This window comes from Galleria mellonella, unplaced genomic scaffold (assembly GCF_026898425.1).
Source record: "Galleria mellonella isolate WM207_F2 unplaced genomic scaffold, CSIRO_AGI_GalMel_v1 utg65, whole genome shotgun sequence".
Taxonomy (NCBI): Eukaryota; Metazoa; Arthropoda; class Insecta; order Lepidoptera; family Pyralidae; genus Galleria; species Galleria mellonella.
In genome coordinates this window covers 5000844-5019268 of record NW_026442138.1, presented here as the reverse complement: position 1 = coordinate 5019268, position 18425 = coordinate 5000844, and the positions used below count along the sequence as shown (strand labels likewise).

At 33.8% G+C, this 18425-nt stretch overlaps 1 protein-coding gene across 1 annotated transcript in view; it reads left to right on the top strand.

Moving 5' to 3' along the window:
* Positions 1-18425, top strand: part of LOC113519720 (zinc finger protein 541) — a 344226-nt gene that overhangs the window by 290728 nt on the left and 35073 nt on the right. Inside the window, exons 6-7 of the mRNA XM_026904897.3 lie at positions 15044-15162; positions 17054-17187. Coding sequence (XP_026760698.1) covers positions 15044-15162; positions 17054-17187 — 253 coding nt within the window. The remainder of the gene's footprint in view (positions 1-15043; positions 15163-17053; positions 17188-18425) is intronic.

Here is an 18425-nt window from a genome sequence, read left to right as displayed (position 1 = left end):
ATAAAAGAGCAAAACAAAATACTTGTGCCACAAAATCAGATATTAAAACTTTTATCACGAAATACGACCATAATATACACATAGCATTGAATTATTATATGCAAAATACCTAAAAAAACAAGATTGATAAATAAACACACGTTTGAAAGGACCTTCGTCACATTAACAATGCGTATTTATGGCTTGACATAGATGAAATCACCTGTTAACTCGACGCTCCGATCCCCACTCTCGTGTGATTGATGACGGTGGAAGAACAAATCCGAAAAAGATGGATGCCGAAAAGGACATCCAAGGTAAACTTTTTATATGGAGTGGAGTTTTATTGTGAAGCTTAGCATCGATCCCGTTTATCCTGCCAGAAGAGTCGAACACACGAACGTGGGCAGACTGTGCGCCTACATGTAATCCCAACCCACCCTCGGGATACAGTTGTTTTCTTAAAAAGGTAAACTTGATCCAATACGCGAGGTGTTGGATTTTCTTGACAAATTCACATTATATTTCTCCGATTGTCCGTGCGACCGTAAAATAAAAAGGTCAGTTTTATTACACGGAGAAGGAAATGTGCTTCGGTTAGTTAAACAAAGAAAATTGACGTCTCGCTATAAAAATTATGCCCCTCTGTATCGGGTCCTTAATAAAAAGCGAATTTCCCGGTGCAGGGGATGCGAAAAATAAACGATCGTTTGGGCTGATGAAATTTATTTGTCAGATGATTTTGCTTGGAATTTAATAATAATAAATCTTTATTTGCATAAAACATTATGTACAATGATGTTTTAATTATCTTTAATAGTGCACACGTCTTACAAAAGTCATATAGCATGCAAATTCAGTCATTCTTACTATCAATCATGGTTACTATTTATAATGTTTTACTATACCAATTATTACCAATTTAAGAATTATTTTCTTTATTTCAATGCTTATAGCAAGTAATTTTAATATTATTTTACAAATAACAGAAATTATTGAGACAAGGGCATAGACAACGGCAATACAAATGAAATTGAAAGGGAACGCGGCGCTACACTTTTTTATTGGCTAACATAAATGTCGACAAACTTTGACACTACAGAAGAATTTAGCAAGCGTGTACCAGCGGGGGTACTCCCAACAATAACGCGGCTAAATAATGAACTGCTTTCAGTTTCCCCGAAGATAAATATCTGGAAAACGAAAAGACAAAAGCCGTAGCAGCAATGACAAATAGCGGGGCACCAGTTTTCAAAAGCAAGCCGAACAAAAACAGCGCTGGAAAATAGCAGCGACCCCTCGCATTGAAAAAAATGAGGTGTAAAAATAATCACATTGTACAACATAAATATACGCACGGTCGGTGGAATCTGTATTGTATACATAACACAGGCACAAGAATTTTATTTTCGTTTTCTTTGTGAACTTAATTACTTTGAGCGATTTGTTAAACATAACAAAGATAAAGTTTACATGTTGAATGTTTCATTAATTTTAAATTAATTGTAACACTTATCATTTTCCACATTAATTAATTTCCATATTTTAGTCCCCAAGATACAGGTCTGGCCTAGTTTAGGGACTGATGGTAATGCAGATATTTTCTCGTTGAAAATAAATTGTAAAAATTGTAAAATGTACCTTATGCAACTGTATCTTTCTTAAATAAAAATTATTATTATTATTATTAATTATTATAAAAGTACTTACAGTATATGTTAATCTTAAATATTATCTAACCGTCAACCAAATTCAAACGCCCTTTCAAGCCCTGTTACTCAGTTACTCAATTACAAACATCCTTCCAAATATTAGTAGAATAAGTGTAGATACTAAACTGTTATACGGAAAATTAAAAATAAATTTATTACAGTTTCATTTACCATCCTATCAGATTCTAGCTGCGCTTACAAACAATTTGTGTTCAGTACCTTATACAGTGACTAACCAAAAAGTATCGATGCAGCGTTTCGCATGAAACCCCTACGACAAAACGACAAAAACAGAATAGAACTACTACCCGGAAACAACAATAGACCGCCTCGTCAGAGGTTTTTCAAATGGAAACATAAAAGAAAATTCCGACATACGAATTCCCCGGATTATTTGGCGACGACGGCCGACTGACCTGTAACTATTCTTTTTGTTGAGACTATCCAAATTTTGTTATTTTACAAAAAGAACGCGTCTTATTTTATTTCAGTATAGGATAAGGTTAACAAAAGAAAGCATGTTGTACTCGTATATAATGTAGTCATATATATATATTAATACGTACTTATAGCTAAAAACTACAGCTACATTATATTTGTATAATATTCAAGTATTATGAGTATTGCAAAATGTAAATGAAAATGTTACCGAATTTTCACGAAGCGGTCGCCATGTAGACTGAAGGAATGTCATCCCACCTGACATTTTCGTATAAATCTAAACTCCAATAATTCAATATATTAAAATTATTTAATAAAAATGGTTAAACTATTCCTTACTTAAAAATTATTACGTATAATTAACCATACCGTTTAATAGAAACGAACACTTACGTTCTACAATCTAGCTGTCCCGCAGATAAACAACTTTATCTACTATATATTATTGGAGCATTGCTTTAAAAACGTCGATATCTCAAAAGCAGTGTGTTACGGTCTCCGATATCTTGTCATTTTTACACTAGCTGCGTACACCCGTACAATCCTCTGTACGTGACTGCTTTACCAGGCCTGAACACAAAGCTCTTGCACTCGTTGAATGAATTACTCTTAATCATTACGATTGAACGATCTCATTCACATTCCGTTTGCGTCAAGGCAACGTTACCTCCACGCCACATTGTAGATACGTCTTGTATCGTATATATAGCGATATAACTGAAAAATAATATGCCACTCTCATTTTCAAATTGAACAATTGAATATAAACAATTTGTGTATTCAATAAGCATTTAATACTTGTATTACTCATATATCATTAATACTGTTGAATAACTTAATACACCATTACCAGAGGGAGACTTCGTACAAAAGTCGTTTGCTTGGATACCTCTGTCCCATTCGTGTTTTTACCATGAAGCAGTTGTGTTTGCATAGCTGTGTTTCGGTTTGAAGAGTGGGATATGGCAATGAATTTACACGGTACAGAGGAATAACACCTGTGTCCTCAGGAATGGCAACGCATGGAGGTATCATGGGCGAAACAGTTTACTCTGTTATATCCATGGTACTGCTCATGTTTATAGGCGACGGTTACCGCTTTTCATCAGGTGGGCCGTCAGCTTGTCTGCCATTCTAAGTTGCATAAAAAAAAGTATTTTGTTGCTTTGCTTCAAACTGGGAATTTACTGTAAAGGACAAAGATTGTAATAACAATTAATTCATACCAATAACTATTATGATTATGTTCCACAAAAAACTGAATTCAATAGTGGCAAAACATTTTTTTTTAACTAAACTACTGAACCGATTTTAATAAAATTTCTATAGTATCAATCTAAAAGTATATGTATAAATGATGGAGTTATGAGGTAACAAAAAAATTAAATTGCATTGAGAACCTCTTTCTTTTATGCAGCCGGTTGAAATGATTTTTTTATCCTTTTAATAAATTAGGAGGTACTTTTTTTATTTAATTAGCATGCAAAATACGTTAAAAAAAACTATGGATTTTTTAGTACCGCTTAAACCTCTTGGGTTTATGTGTGATACTTTACATTTCGTTCTCAAATATCAATTTTTACATTACTTACTTACATAAATTACATTTTCGTATGTCATAAAAACTGTCTTATCTGATAAACTATGCTTTTATTATTAATTAATTTTTTTTTTTTAGTTAGAATTGGTTTTATGATTAAAGCTGATAATGTATAAAATAAAGAACGTATAATAACAAAAAAAAAACTTACCTAACCGCAATAACATTCAACGAAACCATCGTTATTCAATACACATCTGAGAACCCAACCGTGCCCCCGGACATACCTGAACGTAACTGCTCTCCATCCCAAATTTACAGAAATTAGATTTGTTTTGCATCTACTCGCCCATTGAAAACAAAGTTACAAAAATGGGAGGGCGATATCAATACCGCTTAATTGGCGAGGCGACCGTAGACCCTAGATAGAAGTCGGCATGTCATCCAATTAGCAACGGATCGGGGAAACTATGGAAACGTGAGTCGCACCGCGATGTTACAGATCGATATCTGAAGCTATTACTCGCATCGTGTTGGCTCTAATGTTACATCCAATGATGAGATTTGACGAAAACGTTTGACTACACGCCGCGTTTGTATAAAAGAATATGTGGAAATGTATTTTGATATTGATTTTGATAAAAAGAGAGAATGGAAATGTTTTCGATTATATTTTGCGCGTTGTAGCATAGTGCAGTTGGCAGCTAGTCCTAAACTGTATAATATTATAAATATGAAAAAAATAATTGTTTGTTTATAGACTGACTCAAAAAATAATAATACTGGGGGGAAGGGGATTGTTAGTAATGGAGTTTGACAGCGCCAATATGCCTTATTAGGTCGACCTCCATGTGGTTCCCCCTGGAAACCATCGTGAACAATTCTTGTTGAATTCGTCACGATGGGCTAACTGACCTACTTCATCCACACCTCCTTCACTGGTGCCCCGCCGATGTATGCCGATGGCGCGGTTGGGGTTGCCATTCCAATATCATCCATTAAAAAAAACTCAAAAAATACTTAACCCATTTTAAAAATTTACCTATAAAAAGTTATATTATCAATACGTAACATGGGCTGTTTTTTTTTTAAATCGTACGTAGTCAGGGATGATCACTAAGGTATAAAATCATTAAGGTTTTGCAATCGAAGTCACTGTAATAATCATAATTGATATTTTCTCAAATGTAAGCTTTCCCTAGAGACTACAGTATGGGGTTCTTCAAAAAGGGCGTATTAATGTTTCTTGAGGGTCGGCAACGCGCGCGTGATTATTTTGACATTACAGACATTCATAGGCTACAGTAACTGCGTTTACCATCAGACGGACGTATGCTTATTTGCCATCATAGTAGTATAAAAAATGTTTGTCGAATCCGCCGCGTAAATTACGCCTATTTATAATATTTATAATTATAAATTAATTCATTATGAAATTAATTTTAATTATAATTATTTTTTCTAATGTTTTCCTTATATGTACAGCACACTGTAAAAATTTATATTATATATTACCTACATTATACTAAGTACTACGTAGTATACGAGATACATTACTACAAGTACAAAGCGGACAATGGAATTCCTTAATTTCTTATGCAACTTGAAATTGCAAACAGTCGACGGCTCACCTGATGTAAAGTGTCAATCGTCGCCTATAGACATGAACAGCACCATGAGTATCACGTACTATTACAGTATTATCGCAGCTTGTCATTATGAGAGCTTTTGTGCATAGCTCCAGGGTATAATGGCATTAAAGATGAGGCCATTATGAAATTGAGGTACTTATTTGAACCTGTGTATTTGTCTGTATACAACTTTATGTAATTACACTAGCTGTGACGTCATGTCGTGACGTCATTCATGAATGCTACGTGCTAAATTGAAAGTGAATTAACGCAGTAAAACTTCTTATTTCCATAATATTTTTGCAGTAAAAAATATATAAAAATACATTTTACTGCAATAAAAAGTATCTTATATGTTGAACCATACATACATGTATCATCATACCAAATTTCATTAAAATGCGTCCACTATTTATTGTGTGATGCATACACAAACATACACACAGTACACAAATGAATCTATAGATAAATACGTTATCGTTAATACACCTATATGAGAGAACAAGACGTTCCCTCTCATGCAAGCATTAGCGATAACGTACTTATTGATATATTCCTCTTTGCAGGAAGTTAGTTTTATTATTTGTATAAACATAGGTTATCGAAACGAAGCACCAAAATCTATTAGCTTTAAAGCAGTACATGTAAAAATATTGTAGAACAAATAGGAATAGTAATATTTATTTTCATTTCAAAAACGGAATCTATAAATAAAAACGGGCTCATCCCGCCTTTCAATTCAATTCACGGAAAAGTAAAGCCGCCGCGATCGGGACACGAAAACATTGGGAGATTACATTAAGGACAAGTTGACCTACTTTATTTAAAGGCATATTTTACGCTCCTAAATATTCTAGGTTTTCTTATAATTAATCGCTGAGCACTAAGTTCTTTTACTATTCTTTACCATGTGGTCTCGGTATAAAATGGGCCACCCCTTCCTATCTTTTGGATGTCGTAAGAGGCGACTAAGGGAACTTTAATGAACGAAGGATGAGCAATAGCATCCCTCTTAAGACATCACCAAAGCCTAGCTGCAGTTGCCAACCCACTTGCTAAGCATGGCAACTACTGATCAAACCCCTTTTTATGGGGAGGTTCAACACTGAACAGTTAAAGATTGATATGATGATGATATGATGAAGTTCTTGTACTTCTCTGTTACAAAACTCCACTTTTACGGTTTGAATAGAATGTTAATAAAATTTCCAAAAATATAAGTATCTAATTTTAAGTATGTAGCTATAAATTATGTTTCATGAGTTTAAAATGCGCTATAAAGTTAAATCAATTAGGTATATTTAATTTATTACATTGAGAAATTTAATTAACCGTTTAATATTATATTCAATGTTAATTTGAAATTTGTAGTGAATTTCAACTGACCTTTCTATAAAGTCTATCCTACTTTCTTACAAATTGGTTATTTCTTTGTGAATTAGGGTCTGTCTGTATACCCTTTATTGAAGTCTGTTTATCAGTTTGAGAGTAAAGTAACAGACTTCCAAACATCTTTACAAATATTCACATTTATATTGTATTATATAAAACGACAAAAAAAAACAACGTCCCTTTTGATCGGAACATAAAAAAAAGTTAGGTAAAATAAAAATAAAGCTACCTGCATCTAGTCCAGATAGACAAAACATCGTCTATAATCAGCATCGTTCATTAAGTAGAATGATTTCCACATCGCATCGCACATTTTACCAGAGGGAGACTTTGTACAAAAGTCGATTGCTTGAGTACCTCTGTCCCATTCGTGTTTCAACCGTGAAGCAGTTGTGTTTGCATAGCTGTGTTTCGGTTTGAAGGGTGGGATATGGCGTGAATTTACTGGGTACAGAGGAATAACACTTGAGTCCTTAGGAATGGCAACGCATGGGGGGTATCATTGGCGAAACAGTATACTCTGTTATATCCATGGTACTGCTCATGTCTATAGGCGACGGTTACCACTTTCCATCAGGTGAGCCGTCAGCTTGTTTGCCATACTAAATTGTAAAAAAAATTGTAAAAAAATATCGCAAGTTTCCCCTTTTTACCGGTCCCTCATCATCCAAAACTAAATACACTTTCTGTCTGCCGTTTTTCTCCCTTATTGCAAAGCGAATCACGTTTATGTAAAGAACAAATCCAAAAGATTAAGTCATCGAAAAATTTGATGCGTGCACGTTACCCGCCGCAGTGGCTTAAGTGTTCAACGTCAAAAGTTGAGAATAATACCTTTGCAAGTACATATTTGCTGTTGACAGTTTGCCACCAAAAAAATGGATTTAACGGATTCTGCTTGCGGTAGACGTGCTATTGAGCGACAGTTTTATAAAGGTAGCATCGTCTATTTTTGGTGTTCCATATCAACATAACAGACAAATAGAACACTTTTAATATTACTCTTTAGAAAACAAAAACCTTGAATTTGAAATAATATGGATTTGAAATTTGTTTTTTTTGTTTATGTTTTGCGTAAAACCAGAACAGCAACCTCGCCTGCGCCATAGGTATTATGCTGGCGAGATACCAGTGAATAATAATAATAATAGGTGAATATGAATCAAAAACACTTGTCCTATTGTGTTGAATTTACTAAGAATTACCCTGATGATTTCCAGGAACCATGGGCAGATCGATCTGATAAGGTATAATTACTATTAATGTTGCCGTTAGACTCATTACTAGCAATTCCTTTGCCCTCCGATGAAGTTGGGTTGTTCACCGTTAACAATATGTTTTTGAAACAATAATCAAGTTGTCTAGTCATCCTAATAATACTACGCTAATATCCTTCTCTTTTGGAGAAACCTGTCCCCATCGACGCTCCCCATAAGATGATAATGAGTTGACATAATGATTGTTGTTATTAATTCCACAATTACATAAATTTAATTTGAAATCATGAAATTGATAATTGCTCGCGCTCGTCGACCTGATTTTTTACACAATTTACAATGTGGGTCACGGCCTTACCGTAACCAGGTCGTTCCCAACAATTGACGATACGAGTGTAGCAAATACTGATATGTATGATTTTCTACGATTTCACTATTAAGAATTTACATATTGAGTCCGGTATAGAGGAAATGAAAACCTTTTCAATTCCATTCCATAAGGTTCAATTTGATTGGTCTTCTTATGAATCGCAAAGATTTCATTCAAATACTCTCACTGGTTTTATTTGAATGCGTATTGCTTATTTTCAAATTATTTATAGTAATATACACAGTAGAGATCTTACTAAAATGAAAATGTGGTTTTAAAAAAAGTTGACATGATAGCTTATTAAGTAGTATGAAACGATTATAAGGTGTTCTTTTTTTATTATAGCACGTCATATGACTACACCATTCTAAGCGATCACAAAGACAATATGATCCATGAATATGATCAACCAGAAAGACAATTACGAGTATTTACTCTCAACGGTTGACCGCACTATGCCGGCCCACTAAGTGCTTTTTACGTTACGTTTAAAGAATCCGAAAAGGCATAGGTAATATGGATACCAATTCGACATCTATATATTGGATTCCTCTGGATATTAATGCCGGAAAAAAGTCCATGGTACTGCTCATGTCTATAGGCGACGGTTGCCACTTTCCATCAGGTGGGCCGTCAGCTTGTTTGCCATTCTAAGTTGTATAAAAAAAAGGCCCGTGCCTATTTCGATAGCGCCCATATCGGTCAGATATCTAATTACGAACATGTCAAAAGTCTGTTATCCAAAATATTTTTTTGGACAAACATATTCGTTATTGGACTAGTACATAAATATTGTAACTAAAATATACACATATTACTATATATTACTCACCCCTAGATCGGAGGTTAAAGGATGAAGGAAACAGGTTACGGGAAAGGCCATTCCACGTATTTACGGTATGATTCACATAAGAGTTAGCAAACTTACCTGTACGCGAGCGCGGGCGGTCTACCGTGTATGAATGTAGTCGCTGGTCCATCGTCGCTGTGCCATATCGAATAGGGTAAGGTGGAATAAAGGAATGAAGTTCTTCAAAACACTTACAATAGAACAGACGGTAAAAAACACTGAAAGAGGCCACATCTGTACGTAATTATAGAGGTTCTAAAGTTTTGCTCACCACAGCATCTCCCACGATACGGACAACTCGTTTCTGCAGAATATCAAGAGCGTGTAGAAGATACAAAGCTAAGCCATTGTAATGACTAATAAACTGTTTTAAGTAAATTTAAAAACCCAATCGATAGTACGACTGAGTCATTTCCAGCTTAATTTATATTTCTCCTAAGTATAAAATACTCAATTTGCATATTTTATCTATGTGTTTATAGATAATCAAAAAATAAACAATCCAGTCAATGCTAAATATCGCGTAGCCTAGAGATCGTAAAAATGCCATTAATTCTTCCAATTTATATCGAAATCCCGATTCATATTGGGCGAAGCATCGATAGTTATAACACAGACTCGTAGGCCCCATTTTATTTCCCAATAAAACCATATTCCATCCCATAAACATAGATCCGCCCCAGAGATATTCCCATTGCTTCAACAGGAAGACATTACATATTTTTTCATGTCTTTTATATTCTGTGAATATCTGAAACAGTTCCGAATTCATCAAAACGTGAAATTTTGTATATAACAGAGGATGCCCGAAATTCATACACAAAAGTATTTTATATATATACATATATATATTATCATCATTACCTTTGATCTCTGTCGTTGTTTATTGGTGTATGTATATATATTTATATTTGTATATATGTTTTTATGTTATATATTTGTATATATAAGTAATATGATCATAATGTGCAGTAGGTCTCCATTGTATGTGTTATTATTTATAAGTCAATATGAATTGTTTTCAGCGCATCATTACATCTCTATTTTGCCAAAGGTTGACTAGAAGAGAATGCTTTATAGCATTAAGTCCGCATTTTGTACCAGACATTTTATGTAATATAGTCAATAAAAAATAAATAAATAAATAATTAAAATAAAACGTAATTTGAATGTATCTTGGACCAATATTAAATACTTTTTCATTTTACATAACGAAATAGGTAGGTACGAGTATAACGAACCAAACAAAATCCCATAGTATTAATGAAATAGCAACTTTCATCAAAGTCGGTTCATTTGACCAGAGTGGGAAGCTTGGAACATAGTACGGTCACGAGATCGATTTATAATGAAAGGAAAACTACTCTCTTTGGGGACGGTTGTTTAGCTCCGTTGGATATCAACTTTTTATGCACTTTTACATTGTTAAACTGCATTATAAAACAACATATCATTTTCATCATCATCATCATCATCATATCAGCCTTTTACTATCCACTGCTGAACATAAACCTCCCCCTTGGGAGGTTTTGTCAGAAGTTGCCTCGCTTGGCAAGCGGATTGACAACCGTAGTTAGACTTTAGAAATGTTTTAAGAAGGACGCTGCTGCCCATCCCTCGCCTTCCGTTAGTCGTCTCTTACGATACCCAGGGGAAAGGAAAGGGTGGCCTATTCTATGCCTGGACCACACGGCCATTATATTATAGTATATGTTATATCATTTTGTTAACTATAATATACATAATTTTTTTAACAACTAAGTAATTCAGTTATAACAATTCCAATTCATTAAACAGTTTTAATGTGAATTTGAAGTAATCAACAAACCAAATATATATGTATTTTTTTACTACAATACTATTGATAAAATTTATGCCAACAATGACGTAGATAGATACTATAATATGCATGGAACAAAAGCAGTTTTCACTCACTAAAATCCCCCGAGCAGAAATTATAAAAAAATGAAATTTAGACCATAAGCTCCTTTTGTGACGCAAGCTCCCAGTACAAATGGATTTTTCGATATTGGATCCCCAAAGGGATAAAAAAGGAGAGTAAAAGCCTGTTTACATATTTCGTTGCTGTTTACGCATAATATTATTAATGTTATACTTGAAAATTTCAAGTACTTACAACATAATCGAAATATATGATACAATAGCATTTTATGGTCGCTCTCTACCTTGAAAGTACTTATAGTACACGAGGAAAACAATATTGAAAATGAAAGAATTAACATATATTGTATCGATATAATAAAAATAATAGCCGTCATGTAATTATTGAATTTAGTGCATTACTCGTGCACTAAATTGGAATATTTTGTATATATATACGTATATATAAAATAGGTACTTCACTATCGAAATAACTACATATAAAATTGATAGAAATAGCTCAGTCATCACGCTTCAGAAGTCTGTTAAGTCGAGTTGTGGCTAATACAATATCGGGCTCCTAAAACAAATCCCTCGAGGCGCTCCGTCGGCCGCTACAATGTCGGACTTGGTAAAAGGACGATTGTGTTACGTTATGACCCTTCAACGGTTCGATTGGTATAGATTTAGTAATTTACTTACTATGCCTACCTACTTATATATACTTATTTATATGTATATACTATGCTTACCAATCTACTTACTATAAAGTCATATAAATACTAGTTTACGAGTATACCTGAGACTTCATCCATAGAACCTTGATATATTGATTGATTGGAGTAAAAAATAACCTACATATGTCCTTCTTAATCCCAAATACATGATAACCAAATTTCATAACGAGTGGTTGAGCCATTAAAACGTTAAAAGATAACAAACTTACTTTCGCATTTGTAATACTAGCTATATCCCACAGTTTCGCTCTCGTGAATCAGTATATAAATTATCCTGAATTCATTCATTTATTTATTACAATAACAGTTTGCAAACAGAAACGAGCATGCCATAAAATAATAAACAATACAAAAATGTATCTATACACAATTTGTTAACCTTGCATTGTAAACATCAATAAATATAATTTAATTTAATTAAGTAAAGATTATAATAAATATACAGATTATAACTTATACTATTTCAAAATTATGAAAAAACTTTTTAAAACTAATATAATATAAGTACTTTGATGAAAGATATCGAACCTTTCGCTTATTTTATTGAACGATTAACACATCTAATGAATAGGGCTTTTCATTCAAAAAGACTACTTTTTTTAACGTAAAAACTATTTATGTAAAAAAGTTACAAGCATCATAAACAAAAGCATATATATATATATATATATATATATATATATATATATATATATATATATATATATATATATATATATATATATACCTTTCTGTTTATATTTTCATTTTGTAAGCAATTTGGAAAAGCAAAAAAGCTGACGATTCACCGTAATAGACATCATTTATTTCATTTTTATTTTATCATATAATAATACATTATGATTCCAAGCTACAAATATATAGATGTCATGCTTTGTCTTAAAACTAAAATGTTATGCCGCCGTACATTGTAATTTTACTACTATGGTTAAGGGCGTACTTATCTCCCTTGTATATTATTATTTTTGTGTTTATGTTAGAAAATCAGGTGAAAAATAAATTTGAAGTTTGGGAAATATATCGTAATATTGAAATTATAGTGTACCATGGTACATTAGAGTGTTCTAATAAACTATTATACAGGCGTAACATTATACTTCATTTTACTACTATTTTTATGTACAATAATTAAAAACATAACTAAAGAAGGGCCAAATTAAAAGTACCCGTAACCGGCGATTGATGAATATGAAAGAAGCGAAAGAGGTTTGTTTGAAACGAAGCATTTAGCGTTCTATTGTTTCTGCCTACCCTTATAGGAGACAGATATGTACTCGTATGCATGTATGTAATAATTAAAAACCATAAATTTTAATCACCATATGTGTTTCGTTAAAACCCTATTGGTCTTACAGTAGTATTTAATAAATGTCAAAATTTGTACAATTAGATATACATACATATTTGTTATACTCGACCACGTTTAAACGATTGAAAGGATTTAAATAATAATACGCTACAATATTTTTTTACGATGGTAATTTTATATGTCTGTAATACGATAACTTAAAAGTGTAAAATAACGGCTCAAAAAATAACAAAAGAAGACTGTATATGGATGTCTCACTTTTCTTGTTTATAAATATGATTTTAATACACTTTTATAGATTCATAAACCGATTTGGACTAGAGAGATAGCTAGAAAACGACCTTTGAAATAATGCTCAAGTTTTTTTTTTTATACAACTTAGAATGGCAAACAAGCTGACGGCCCACCTGATGGAAAGTGGTAACCGTCGCCTATAGGCATGAGCAGTACCATGGACATAACAGAGTATACTGTTTCGCCCATGATACCCATCATGCGTTGCCATTCCTGAGGACTCAGGTGTTATTTCTCTGTACCCAGTAAATTTACGCCATATCCCACCCTTCAAACCGAAACACAGCCATGCAAACACAACTGCTTCACGATTGAAACACGAATGAGACAGAGGTACCCAAGCAATCGACTTTTGTACAAAGTCTCCCTCTGGTATGTATATGTAATTATAAACATTCATACATTATTATTTTTGTAGTTATCGTACTGTAAAGTGAAGAACTTTCATTGCATGCGCGATGTTGGCACGAGTAGGCATGAACCCACGGGAACACTCGTAAAATATTCAGACGTCTTACGGATCAGGGTCAACGATCGTCGACGTATCGAACATATATACATACATACTCATATTACTTTACTTGTGCAAATGTTAATTCCTACTAGTTTATTTATGTTTTAGCTAATTACTAGTAAAGCAGCAATATTCCGGTATATTGGAATAAAAAGTGAAATTATCTATAATATTTTATCAAGTAGTATTACGTTTACCATGTAAATAATTATTTGCTATGCTATACCAAGATTTTTATATTTCTGTCTAATTTAATTTAAAATCTAAATTATCATTAAAAAAATTAGTACGTGAATTAGTATGAAATATTAATTACATAAAAATATCTACATTATTTCATTAATCTATATTTATATCTATATTTACAATAAATAACCAGAATTCAGTCTGGCAGTATATATAATAATAAGCTAGCCAGGTATTGATGACAGTACTTAATCCACTTACAGTACTTTTTCTTAAATCCTTTTTATTTTAGGAAATGTATTAAACAAAAATAGCAATACCACTAAATAATAATACTAAAAAAATAGGTGTATAGTTACTATAATTGGTAATAAATGTATCCACTTTAAGCATTGTATATCAACTACGTTAGCTATGAAACAACGGCCGCTCATCGATAAGTACACCCCTGAGAGAGCCGTGTAGATCCGAAATAAAAACAGGATAAGGAGACGAAAAGGTCCCTAATTAGATGAGGAACAAACAGAGGATTAGGGTCAACACCCGCCCAGGGACCCCTTGCCTCCTTCCATTGTTTCGTTATTACAGTTGAATATTGAGTTCGCCTCATTTTAATTATTACACAATTTAGCCACAACCCTTTGCCGATTGGACGGCAGGCTTGTTAAATCCAATTAAGGTCACCGGATCTTATCAAGGTCGCTTATCCGTACATGTACTAATAGTACAAGGATATACAAAAATCGTATATTCTTACTGCTGTAAACTGCTAAACTTTAATAACATTTTTAATGCATTTATAAGAACGTGTATACATAAAGATCAAAAATTAAAATTCATATAAGTTATTTTAACAAAAACAAATAACAAAAGGTGAAGTAAAAAACTGTCGTCCGATCACAAAATTCTGAAATGGATAGTAAAATAGCATAGTAGGTAGCTATCTTTTTAAAATTTAATGTATCTAACCCTATTTGTTCTTTGTCTCAGGTGTGCAACAAGATCTTCGGCAACGCGTCGGCACTGGCAAAACATAAGCTAACACACAGCGACGAACGCAAATATGTATGCATCACATGCGCCAAAGCGTTCAAGAGGCAGGACCATCTGTGAGTAAAGCTCTCTGCAAACAATTCCCAGTACATGATGTTTTGAGGGAAATGCTTCTTTTGATGCATACTTTTTTATCTCCGGAAATAGTTTGAATATAAAATATAACTTTAGTATCTTTTGTTTCAATTTAAAGTTACTAAAAATATTACATTTCATTATTATATGTTAACATCATCATATCAGTCTTTAACTATCCAGTACTGAACAAACGCCTGCCCCATAAGGGAAGGGGAGCCAGTAGTTGCCACGCTTGGCAGGCAAGTTGACAACCGCAGTTAAGCTTTGATGACGTTTTAAAAGGGACGCTGGTGCCCATTCCTCGACCATTAATTTTCCTAAGCCCACTCTTACAACGCCCACGAGAAAAGAAGGGTTGGCCCATTCTATGCTGGGACCACACGACATATTATTATAAATGAAGCAGAAGTGTATATCATAAGCATATTAAGTACATGTAGGCAGAAATACAACTAGTGAAATATAGACATGAAAGACCCGACCCCATAATTTTAAATAATAATAGGTGCCCCGAAGAACAACAATAGACGTCCATGCCTGCATTTCGAGCCAGGGGTCAAACTGTTAATTTTAATGTGATCGTAACTGTGAAAAGGGTAGTGGTAGTACCGCAGTGATTATTTAGTCTTTGCCGTCACGACTACAACACACGTTCAGTGCACAAGGTGTCGCTTTAATCGCTGTAGCTTACACTCCACATGAATAATAATGAGTACATCGTGTTCATAATGCTCATATGTATTGACTTGACAGCGGTCATGTAGCACTAGTGACCTACTTACACCTCTATGCTAAACCTCGCATTCTTTTAAAGCCGAAATTTTAATAAAAGCACACTTAGTAAAATGCAAATTCTAGTGACTGCTAGAATTTACTGCTTCATTCTATTAGGACATAAAGTTTGTGGCGCGCCTGTGTGAAACTGCGAAAACGGTGCCAACAGTAATGACTTTAGACATATCTTTTGATAGTAACAAATAAGTTATATCCACTTTACTTATTGCATATTACTATTTATTGAGTATATTTATTTAAAAAAATTAACCAAGACTCTATTTAAGCAGCATGAATACAACCTAATTGTTTTAATGGCCCTTGAATAAATAATAATGTTTATAACAGCCGTTGTTTGATAAATAGGTTAGTAAAGGCCTATAACGTAGCTGTCATTCTAAGCAACTTCTATACTATGAAGATATTTTGCAATAAGCTTATGTAACAATCTAAGTATATATCCTTCTTTTATCATAGTTTATTATCATTATATTAACCGTTAACTGTCCACTGCTGAACACAGGCAACCCCGTAAGGGAATTTTCGCAAGTAGTTTACCAGAGGGAGACTTTGTACAAAAGTCGATTGCTTGGATACCTCTGTCCCATTCGTGTTTCAACCGTAAAGCAGTTGTGTTTGCATGGCTGTGTTTCGGTTTGAAGGGTGGGATATGGCGTGAATTTACTCGGTACAGAGGATTAACACCTGAGTCCTCAGGAATGGCAACGCATGGGGGGTATCATAGGCGAAACAGTATACTCTGTTATGTCCATGGTACTTGCTCATGTCTATAGGAGACGGTTACCACTTTCCATCAGGTGGGCCGTCAGCTTGTTTGCCATTCTAAGTTGTATAAACAAAAAAAGTTGTCGCGCTTGGCAACCGATTGACAACCGTAGTTAGACTTTTGATGGTGTTTTAAAAGAAACACTGTTATTCATACCTCGACCATTAAGTTTTCTAAGTCGCATCTTACGACACCAACGAGAAAGGAAGGAGTGTCCCATTCTATGACTACTACTAGGACTATATGGCAACTTGGCAATGTGACATATTAATTTTACCTTAATTATTGAAATTTGTATTGTATTTCAGCAACGGACACATGCTCACCCACCGCAACAAGAAACCATACGAGTGCAAAGCAGATGGCTGCGGGAAGTCGTATTGCGATGCGCGGTCACTAAGGCGGCATACAGAAAATCATCATCAACCCTCAGCCGACACTGGTAATTTACCACCTAACTACTCTATTAGTACTACTTGTATGAAAAAGATGTAAAAAAATTCTATATTACCTTCATCATACATGAAGGCCTCTGAACAACTCGACTCAAAATGATTAATAAGCGTTCTCAACTTGCAAAGACAAGTCAATCATTTTTTTAAAAACTTTGATTAAAAAACATAAGAACTATACAAAAATCCTAATTGGCTACCCCTGCAGATAGGATATCCTGTGTTATGAAAAACTAAATAATGAACACCTTCAGACTTCAGACACAACCTTGGACTCTCCATTCTAAAAATATTCCGAAAACAGTATTATCATCACCATATTAGCAGTTAACTGTCCACTGCTGAACATAAGCCTCCTCCTTAGGGGGGTTTTGCCAGTAGTTGCCACACTTGGCTGGCAGGTTGACAACGGCTGGTTAGGCTTTAGAGATGTTTTAAAGGGACGCTACTGCCCATCCCTCACCTTTCCTTAGTCGCCTCTTACGATATGCACAGGAAAAGAAGGGGTGGTCTATTCTATGCCTAAACCACATGGCGAAAAATATTATTATGTTAAGACACAAATAATGGTAACAAGAAAAATTGTTACGTAAACAATTTTTTATTGATGGCATGAATAATACATGACCACTGGTCTTTACAATCAAACTTGTAGATAGTTGCAGCAACACCTGTAATATGTGTAGACTAGACTACTGTAGACAATGTTAATCTCTGTCCTGGAAGTAAATGGAAGGTATAGATAATCGATATGCAAGCACCTGTAACGGCGCCTTACACAAAAGCGATTGTACCATTAACGTTATCGGAGCGAGCCTTTGAGAGAGTCCATTATCATAACTACGTAGTAAACCAATTTAATCAAAATATATTAGTTGCTTAAGTGACCATTAATATATTTCGTGTTACACGAAATAAATGAAAAGTACGAGTAAATAATCTGAGATTTTATTAATCTTTTGGCTTTGAAAAATTCCAAGGTCTACGTGTAATGTTTAACAGAGGATTTTGCAAAATTCTGTATAAAATTTGTGTCATCATATTTGTGCCTTGAAATAGATGAGATTCGATTTAAAGAGTGGGCAATGAAATTAAAAAGTATATCATCTTAATCAATCAAATAAAAATAGAGAACATACTGTGAACATGTTAACACTTTCCAGCTGGTGGATCGTCAGCTTGTTTGACATGCTCACTTGAATAAAAACATGTCTTTCCATAATATGTT